General features: G+C 46.4%; 1 protein-coding gene across 10 annotated transcripts; it reads right to left on the reverse strand.

The window, feature by feature from the left end:
• Positions 1 to 572: 572 nt before the first annotated feature.
• Positions 573 to 4,336, reverse strand: LOC112622403 (saoe class I histocompatibility antigen, A alpha chain). 10 transcript variants are annotated; one of them, XM_025382024.1, is made up of 8 exons: positions 4,191 to 4,336; positions 3,812 to 3,901; positions 2,867 to 3,136; positions 2,347 to 2,622; positions 1,497 to 1,772; positions 1,276 to 1,392; positions 802 to 834; positions 652 to 695 (listed from the first exon to the last, which is right to left on the reverse strand). In XM_025382024.1, exons 3-8 carry the CDS (start codon positions 3,003 to 3,005, stop codon positions 652 to 654), a joined length of 885 nt encoding a protein of 294 aa, XP_025237809.1. In that variant the 5' UTR covers positions 3,006 to 3,136; positions 3,812 to 3,901; positions 4,191 to 4,336. The 10 variants fall into 10 exon arrangements, with proteins under 10 accessions (XP_025237805.1, XP_025237809.1, XP_025237806.1 ...); XM_025382021.1 differs by lacking the exons at positions 3,812 to 3,901; positions 4,191 to 4,336 and adding exons at position 1,205; positions 3,266 to 3,340 and having other exon boundaries at positions 802 to 822; positions 1,265 to 1,392; XM_025382023.1 differs by lacking the exons at positions 3,812 to 3,901; positions 4,191 to 4,336 and adding exons at position 1,205; positions 3,266 to 3,340 and having other exon boundaries at positions 652 to 691; positions 798 to 822; positions 1,265 to 1,392.
• Between the last annotated feature and the right edge of the window lie 6,065 nt (positions 4,337 to 10,401).

Consider the following 10,401-nt stretch of genomic DNA (forward strand, 5'->3'; position numbering starts at 1 on the left):
CTCACAGCCTTCTCCACCCCCACCTGCAACAGACTCAACACAGCGAACATGCAGATTCTGGAAGGTTCTTAGGTCTTTATTTGCTCTCTGAAATTCTAGGGTTTACTTATTTAATTAATCCATCAACCTCTCATAGCAGATATTTGAGAAAACAAATTTATATTCAGATTCTTATTTTCAGTAGGGAAGTAAGAAGTTGCAGCTTAGTGCCCATAAAGTTGAGACTGAGATGGAGACATCCAGCCCCACCTCTCTGGAACAGGAAAGATGACTGGGGAGGAAACACTGGTCAGCGTGGGCGCAGGGGTCATGGTGGACACAGCGGTGGGCTCTCTCCACCTCCTCACATTATGCTAACAGGGACACAGACACATTCAGATGCCTTTGCAGAAAGAGATGCCAGAGTCTCTTGAAGTCACAAAAGGGAGGCGTGAAGAAATCCTGCATCTCAGTCCCACACAAGACAGTTACCTCAGGCTACAGAAAACAACAGTCATGAACAAATTCAAGTCAGTCATGGTGAGTGATGACACTCTGAACAGCCCACCACACACTTGAAACGTCCCAATCAAAGAATCTCTATTACACAGGCCTTTACCCTCTGCCCCGCCCCCCACTCCGCCTACTCTAGACCCCAAGAATCTCACCTTTTCAAGCCGTGAGAGACTCATCAGATCCCTGGGCACTGTCACTGACTGGGGTAGAACAAAAACGGGACATGGTCAGAGCCCGCAGGAGACGTGGGACAGGAGGAATTATGGGGTGGGTGAGCTCCTCCACACTCCCACTCCCACCACTTACACGCAGCCTGAGAGTAGCTCCCTCCTTTTCCACCTGTGGGAAGAAAATGTCCTGTGAGGGGACTGGGAGGAAGCAGGGTCATGAGATCTTAGAGGAACCTCCTAGTCTTGGACCCAAAAGAAATTTCCAGAACTATGACTACAGACCCAGGGCAGGATAAGCAAACACGAGGAAAGCAGGTGTGTGTCCTGGACCAACTGCCCTCCTAAGGTCTGTCCTTAGCAGGGACTTTCCCCTGACTCGTGAATGCTGGAATCAGGACCCCAACAGCACAACCATCAAGGTGATACATCCGTCCTTCATTGTCACATGTGCTGCACAAAAGAGTAAGTGCTGGCACACAGGGCCCCAGGCTGGGTTAGCCCCTATGTGGATGCTGCTTCACAGGAATGAGACAGGGAACACTTCTACCTGGGGTTTGAAACCTCCAGCGGGACAATAAAACCCAGACCCCACCCCACACCCCTTCCCTACCTGAGCTCTTCCTCCTCCACATCACAGCAGCGACCACAGCTCCGGTGACCACAACTGCTAGGACAGCCAGGCCAGCAACGATGCCCACAATGGGGATGGTGGACTGGGAAGATGGCTCTGGGAAAGGAGGGGAAGATGAGGGGCCCTGACCCTGCTGAAGGGCTCCAGAAGGGCTCCCACTTTCCCTGAGAAGAGACATGACCCCTCATCCCCCTTCTTACCCCATCTCAGGGTGAGGGGCTCTGGCAGCCCCTCATGCTGCACATGGCACGTGTATCTCTGCTCTTCTCCAGAAGGCACCACCACAGCTCCCCACTTCTGGTAGGTTCCATCTCCTACTGGCCTGGTCTCCACAAGCTCAGTGTCCTGAGTTTGCTCCTCCCCATCTCGCTGCCAGGTCAGTGTGATCTCCGCAGGGTAGAAGCCCAGGGCCCAGCACCTCAGGGTGGCCTCATGGTCAGAGACGGGGTGGTGGGTCACATGTGTCTTTGGAGGTTCTGATGGGAAGAGTCAGAAAATTCAGGCGCTTTGCATCTCTCATGGGACACTCCAGCAGCACCCATGTGAACATCCTGAGAACGGACAGGACACCTGGGGTGGGGAAGGGAGCACGGAATCCAGACACCAGCCCGGACACAGGCATCTGGGATAATCTCCTATTCCTTGGAGAGTTCTAGTCTCTGAGGGAGGAACAGCGACTTCTGGTCCTGACCTGAGTGGAGGCCGAGGGACTCAGAAAAGCTGGAATCAGACCTTCAAACGCATTGAGTGTGAGGCAGAGAACAAGGCCTGAGAGAAAAATTCACGGTGCCCAAAGTTGCTGCAGGAGTCCAAGGGGACCCCGATCAGTATTCCAGGGACTGTCTTCCCCTCCATGTCCTCAGAGACGTCATCCCTTAATTGTCCTAGAGAGCAGAGGGGGCCCTCAGAGGAAATCAGGGAAACTCATGCCATTCTCCATTCAAGGGAGGGCGACATTCTAGCGCTGATCCCATTTTCCTCTCCTCCTCATGGGAGGCCATCCTGGGCGATCTAGAGGTGATGGGGAAGGCTCCCCACTGCCCCTGGTACCCGCGCGCTGCAGCGTCTCCTTCCCGTTCTCCAGGTGTCTGCGGAGCCACTCCACGCACGTCCCCTCCAGGTGGGCTCTCCACTGCTCTGCCTCGCGGGCCGCCTCCCACTTGCGCTGGGTGTTCTGAGCCGCCATGTCCCCTGCGGTCCAGGAGCGCAGGTCCTCGTTCAGGGCGATGTAATCCTTGCCGTCGTAGGCGAATTGGTGATAACCGCGGAGGAGGCGCCCGTCGGGTCCCAGGTCGCAGCCGAACATCCACTGGAGGGTGTGAGACCCTGGCCCCGCCCCCGCGGTCAGCCCCACCCACGGAGCCCCGCCCCGGCCCGACCACCCTGCGCGCACTTTGGCCTCAACTGAAAAAGAAACCGGGTAAAGGCTCCTGGGGCTCTCCCCGGTCGAGGGTCTGGGCGGGGCCCGCGGCCTCGAGGCGGATCTCGGACCAGGAGACTCGGGGAGACCCGGGCCGTCCGTGGGGATGGGGAAGGGTCGTGACCTGCGCCCCGGGCCGGGGCCACTCACCGGCCTGGCTCTGGTTGTAGTAGCGGAGCAGGGTCCGCAGGCCCACTCGGAAAGTCTGTGCAGCCTCCTTGGCTTTCCGTGTCTGCTCTTCCCAATACTCCGGCCCCTCCTGCTCCGCCCACCGCGCCCGCGGCTCCATCCTCGGACTCGCGGCGTCGCTGTCGAACCGCAGGAACTGCGTGTCGTCCACGTAGCCCACGGAGATGAAGCGGGGCTCCCCGCGGCCGGGCCGGGACACGGAGGTGCTGAAATACCTCAAGGAGTGCGAGCCTGGGGGCGAGGAGAGGCTGAGACCCGCCCGACCCTCCTCCCCGCGCGGCTCCCCGGGTCCTGCGCCCCCGCCTGCGGTCCCCTCGCTCCTCCCCGCAGAGGCCGTTTCCCTCCCGGCCCCGCACTCACCGGCCCAGGTCTCGGTCAGGGCCAGGGCCCCCGAGAGCAGCAGGAGGAGGGTTCGGGGCGCCATGACCGCATCTCGGCGTCTGAGGAGACTCTAGAGTCCGGGTGGGCGCGTGGGGACTGTAGAACTGAGACCGCGGCGACGCTGATTGGCTTCTCTAGACATCCGACACCCAATGAGAGTGGGAACTGGGGACGGGTCACGAGTATCCTGGAAGGAGGACCCGACACAGGTTGGGAGAAGTGAGACTAGGGGAGTGGGCATCCCCAACCCAGTACTTCCCCCAATGCAGATAAGGCCCGAGGCCCTGAGAGCCACGCCCAGGACCTGGGACTTCGTCCTGATCCCTCTCCTACACCAAGCCTCTTTGTCACACTGTCTGCCTGAGTCCTGGACAAGGATCTGTCTGTGGAAACCAGGGAGAGACCCCCAGGCTGCACCCAGCCCCTTCCCCTTCCCTACTCGTCCTGGAATCCCCGACCCTGAACTGGACTCCCTGCCTCCGACTCCATTCCTCTCCCCTTGGACCTTTGTGCAGGGAAACTGACCACGGGGAACTTGATGCCAGAGAGTGAGCTCGCCCTGGGAATGGAGGTGTAGAGACCGGGGTTTTCTCTCTAAACCTGGTGAAGTTTTGTCTGAAGCCACCACATAGAGATTCTCATAGAGACCAGTTTCCTTTTTGTTTATTAATACAGTAGGTAGCACAGTATTGGTAATCCCTGAATGATTAGAATTCCAATCTGTAAAAGACCTGTGTCAAAACAGCATTACAATTAAACCCTCAAAGCTCCTAAGTTTTACTTTCCCAGACTATGGATCTGTGACTCTGAGTTGTTGCATTTAAAATTATCTTCATTCCCTAGCCCGAGTTTCCCTGCGTGAGTCCAGAACATCTCCTGAATACAAAGAAGCAGAGTTTGTTACTGTCTATTGCGACCGGGAGCCTGTAGTCATCACCTCAAAGTTGCGAGTGCTCCATGCAGACCCAATGCTCTTCACGGACGCTCAAACACTGCCTGTTTTCCTGAACTATGCACATCTAAGCAGTGTGCATATTTTATCTGGACACTAAATGAGTTTAGCAACTACTAAACTACTAATACTAAATGAGTTTAGCACATTAGTAGGCTACAAGATCAAAACACAAAAATTGAATGTGCTTCTATAGAGTATCAATGCATTAATACAAATGTTATTAAAAAATCCAACTTACAACAGCATTAAAAAGAATGAAGTCAGAACAAAATTGAGGGCCCAGCAATACTCTTCACTTTTATAGTTAATTGGTTTTTGAAAACGGTGCTAATATAATTCAGTGGGGGAAGAAATTATCTTTTCGTCAAGTGGTGCTGAGACAACAGGCTATCCATATGCAAAAGAATAAAGCTGGATCCCTACTTCACACTACATATAAAAATTACCTCAACGTGTATCAAAGACCTAAATGTGAGACTTAACACTAGAAAACTCTTAGAAGAAAACATAGGTATATATCTTCATGACTTTGGATTAGGTAAAAATAACTGATCTTAAATTATACCAAAGGCACAAGCAAAAAGAGGAAATAAAATATAAATCAAACATCATCAAAATTAAAAATGTGTGAGTCTAAGGACACCACCAAGAAAGTGAAAAGAAAATCATCGAATGGGAGAAAATTTTTGCAAATCTTACATCTGGCAAGGAAAGGACTTGTATTTAGAATATATAAAGAATGGTTGTAACTCAATATAATAATATTAGTAATAATAAGATAATGATATACAATAAATAAAATAATAATAAGATAAATAATATACAAAAGGCTCATAAGCACATAGAAACATGTTCAACATCATTAACCATCAGCGAAATGCACATAAACCCAAAAATGAGATACTGTTTCCCACCCACTGGAATGGCCATAATTGAAAAGGTAATAATTAGTGTTGATGAGAATGTGGAGATACTAGAACACTCACACTTTGCTGGTGGGGATTTAAGAGACATAGCCCCTTCAGAAAGCAGGCTATCAGTAGCTCAAATTGTTGAACATTAAGTTATTACATGAACCAGCAATCCTCTCCTATGTATACCGTATACCCAAGAGAAATGAAAACATAAGTTCACATGAAAACTTATATACCATGTTTGTAGCAGCATTATTCATCATAATCCAAATGAGAAGGACCAAAATGTTGCCAACTAATAAATAAATTGTGATATATCCATACAATGGAATAGAATTAAGCAATGAAAAAGATGTTAAGTACTGATACAAGCTACGACTCATTCCAACTTTGAATACGTTCCGGTAAGTAAAAGAAGACAGACACAAACGGCCACATGTTGTATAATTTCATTACATAAAATGTTCAGAATAGGTAAATCTGTAGAGCTAAAACATAGATTGGTAGTTTCTTAGGCCTGGGCTTTGGATATGGATTTTTCTGCAGGGCTGGGAGGAGATAAAAGGATCTGTAATTGATTGTGGTACTGGAGGCACAACTGTGAATATTCTAAAAACCACCGAATTGTGTATTTTGAATGTGTGGACTTTATACTATTTAAGTTATATCACCAGTTGTCTGGAAAATGATTAAATTACATATAAAATTTACAGTCATTGCAGTTCAACAAAAGCTACCAGATAAAAACACTCAGTATGGTTTGCATGCAAGTGAAGAAAGTAGACATGCAGAGAGAAGGCTGATACAATAGTAATCACCTTAGTAAAGTGGGTTTGGATTTAGTGACAGGAGAGATTTAAAAGTATATTTATGTATATTTTGATTGTTTCATTTCCCATTGTGAGCATGAATTATTTTTACACTAAAAATTTAAAAATAAAATGTTAAAAATCTTGAAAGCTCTGCAGTCAAATAAACATAGTAACAAATGATAAAGAGCTGTCTGGAATGTCTTCCTAGAGAACTGGTTGAAGCACATGCATGTAAAAGGGAGGCAATGTATGTATGTATGTATTTGAGATGGAGTCTCACTCTGGCGCCCAGCTAATTTTTGTATTTTTAGTAGAGACAGGGTTTCACCGTGTTGGCCAGGCTGGTCTCAAAACTTCCGACCTCAAGTGATCTGCCCGTGTAGGCCTCCCAAAGTGCTGGGATACAGGCTTGAGCCACCAAGCCCGGCCACAACTTCTCTTTTAAAAGGATCTCTGACTGCTGTGCTGAGAACAGAATTGAGAGGTGAGGGACGAGGGAGGCAGAAGGGAAAACAGTAGGAAGCGAGTGCAGTATTCCAGGCTGGAGATGTCAGTGACCTTGACAGGGGTGTGAGCAGGGGAAAGAGTGGGACGTCAGGGGATTCTGGATGCATTTGAAGATGGACTCACAGCATTTGCCAATGGATTGTATCTGTGGTGTGAGAAAGATGAAACAAGTACACCCATAGTTGTAAAAAGAGTGAGTAGAAAGGTGGAGCTGCTGTCAGTGGAGATGGGGAGACTCTGGCAGGAGCATACTGAGGAGGGGGCATCACAGGCACTCAGTGGAGGAGATGTCTACTAGGAATGCAGGTGAGGGAGCTGGGGTGGAATTTGGACAGACAACTCCAGAGTTTAGAGGAAAGGAGAAATAGAGCAGGCTGGAGAAATAGATTTAGGAGGTCACACTATATTAATGATACTTAAAACCTCAAGAATGGACGAAGCACCAAGGGAATGGTTGACTGTGGAAAAGAATGAGCACAAGGACTGAACCCTGGACCTCCAGTTTAAGGGATCTGATCAGAGCACACCCAGAGCAGACTGCATAGTTCTGACCCCAAGTCTAGGGAACACTTAGACAAGGAACTCCCATATGCACAGGGATCATCTGAACGTGGTGCTGAGATCCAGGAATTCTGGAGTCAAACAAGAGATTCTGGATTTATGACAAGGCTGGAGCTCATGCTGCCGGTCTCCAGATCAAAAACACCAGGATCCCACATGTCTGAGCATCAGCCTTGCCTATAGGGCTTGTTATATAAGTGATTCCTTGGTCTTCTGCATAATTTCCTGAGACTGGGGTTCTGGGGAGTGGCCTGAGTATTTTCTAAGCTCCCACCAGCAATCCTGTTGCTCAGCCAGATCGGGAACCACTGAGATCAGACATCAGAGAGTGCCCAGGGTAGGTGGGTGGGGTGGGTTTTCAAACCCTGTTTAAAAGAGAATTTTTCTCACAGAAAGAAAAGGGAGGATGTGTATCATCAGTTATGATATGTGACATTCCCTGTTGTTCTCTCCACCATGGGGTGGAGGCCAGGTAGAGAATTCAGGATGTGGCTCTTGCACATGGAACACCTGTGAATGCCGCTCTCTGACACCCGCCCACAGACTCATTTCCCGCTCACTTCTTGGAGGAAACCATGGAAACCAAATTTCTCTAATTTACACATACAGTAGCATACATGGTATTGGGAGCTAATTTTATTGTGGGGATGGCCACAGAAGCAGGCTGGAAACTACACATCCAGGAACAGAATCCATAGCCCACCCTGGATCAGGTCTCTCCTAGGAAGAACTGCCCCTACTGCTGAGCACAGATGCCACTGCTCACACCTCTGACACCCTGGTGCTGGACACTGGACACTGAGGCCAGGACAGATGTCACTGCTGCACCTGGAAACTGGACATCACTACTGTCACTCAGCCATCTTTACTAAAATGTGTTCTGCACAGTCCCAGCCTTTCTGTGTCACCTCATTCTGGCTCAGAGGCTGGCAGTGATACAGGAGTTAAGAAAAAATTATTTAGGCAGATAGTGAGGGTACAGAAGTCCTCAGTAAGGTTTTCCTTTTAATGAAATGCAGCCCCGAAGTCATTTTCTTTTCTAACAAAGAGCAGCCTGTAAAATTACTACATCTAATAAAAGAGATAGACTCCAGTATAATAGTGGAGACTTCAACATCCAACCCTCAGCATTAGACAGATCATCTACACAGAAATCAAGAAGAAACATTGGATTTAAACTTTAGACCTAATAAAGCTAACAGACATTTACAGAGCATTCTATCTAACACTACAGAATATGCTACACTCTTTCCATAAACATATGGAACATTGTCTGGGAGAGAGCCTATGTTAAGCCACAAAAAAGTCTCAACAAATTTTCAAAAGTTGAAACCATATCAAATATCTTCTCCAGTCACAATGGAATAAAACTAGAAATATACACCAAGAGAAACTTTGGCAACTAGACAAATACGTGGAAATTAAACAACATGCTCCTGAATAACCATTGAGTCAGTAGAGAAATTAAAATGGAAATCAGAAAGTTTCTTGAAGCAAATGAAAATGGAAACACAACATACCAAAACCTGTGGGATACAGTTAAACAGGGCTAGAAGGGACGTTTATAGCAATAAATGCCTACCTTAGAAAAGTAAAAACACTACAAACTAACAATATAACAATGAACCTCAAGGAACTAGAAAAGCAACAACAAACCACATCCAAAATTAGCAGAAAAAATAATAAAAATCAGAACAGAACTAAATAAAAGACTTCTAAAAACCATGTAAATCATCAACCAAGTGAAAAGATCGTTCTACAAAAAGATAAACAAAAGTGATAAACCACTAGCTAGACAAACCTAGAAAAAAAGAGAGAAGACTCAGACAAAATCAGAAAAAAAAAAAAGAGAAACATTACAACTGATACCGCAAAAATACAAAAGATTATCAAAGACTATTATGAATAATTCTGTACTGACAAATTGGAAAACCTGGAGGATATGGATAAATTCCTGGAAACATACAACCTAGCAAGACTAAATTAGGAAGAATAGAAAACCTGAAGCCCTGACATCCATGAACCGTTCTCACAGCAGGTCCAGTGGGCCCCTGACCACCCTGTGATTATTTCCTCAGCGCTGGTTTGCATAATTGAAATAGACCTGCTCAGCAACAGGCAGAATCCGCAGTTCACTTCCTTTTGTACCTTTTATTTTCAGTTCAGGGGTACAGGTACAGGCTGTTATATAGGTAAACTTGTGTTGTAGGAGTTTGTTGCACAGATTAATCACCCAGTTTTTAAGCTTAGTACCCATTAATTATTTTTCCTGATCCTCTCCCTCCTTCCACCCTCCACCTTCTGAAAGGCCCCAGCGTGTGTTGTTCTCCTGTCTGTCTCCATGCGTTCTCATCATTTAGCTCCCACTTATAAGTAAGAACATGCAGTATTTGCTTCTCTGTCCCTGCATCAGTTTGCTAAGGATAATGACTTCCAGCTCCATCCATGTCCTGCAAAGGAAATGATCTCATTCCTTTTTCTGCTGCTTAGTATTCCATGGTATATGTGTACCACATTGTCTTTATTCGGTCTATCATTGATGGGCATTTAAGTTGAGTCCACGTCTTTGCTATTGTGAATGTTGCTGCAATGAGCATATGTGTGCATATGTCTTCATAATAGAATGATTTGTATTCCTTTGGGTATAATGGTATTTCTGTCTTTAGGTCTTTGAGAAATCACCACACAGTCTTCCACAATGGCTGACCTAATTTGCACTCTCACCAATAGTGTATAAATGTTCCTTTTTCTCCAAAACCTTGCCAGCATCTTTAATTTTTTGACTTTTTAATAATCGCCATTCTGCCTGGTGTGAGATGTTATCTCATTGTGGTTTTGGTTTGCATTTCTCTAATGATCAGTGATGTTGAGCTTTTTTTCATATGTTTGTTGGCTGCATGTATGTCTTCTTTTGAGAAGCATCTGTTTATACGCTTTGCCCACTTTTTAAAGGGGTTGTTTTGTTTTTTCTTGTAAATTTGTTTGAGTTCCTTATAGATGCTAGATATTAGACCTTTGTCCAATGCATAGCTCGCAAAAAATTTTCCTCATGCTGTAAGTTGTCTGTTTACTCTGTTGATAATTTCTTTTGCTGTGCAGAAGCTCTTTAGTTTAATTAGATCCCATTTGTCAATTTTTGTTTTTGTTACACTTGCTTTTGTCACCTTTGTCATAAAATCGTTGCCCATGCCTATGTCCTGAATGGTATTGCCTACCTTGTCTTCCAGGGTTTTTATAGCTTTGGGTTTTACATTTAAGTCTTTAATCCATGTTGAGGTGATTTTTGTATATGTTGTAAGGAAGGGGTTCAGTTTAAATCTTCTGCATATGGCTAGCCAGTTATCCCAGCACCATTTATAAATAGGG

This window comes from Theropithecus gelada, chromosome 4, assembly GCF_003255815.1.
Source record: "Theropithecus gelada isolate Dixy chromosome 4, Tgel_1.0, whole genome shotgun sequence".
In the NCBI taxonomy this organism is placed as follows: Eukaryota; Metazoa; Chordata; class Mammalia; order Primates; family Cercopithecidae; genus Theropithecus; species Theropithecus gelada.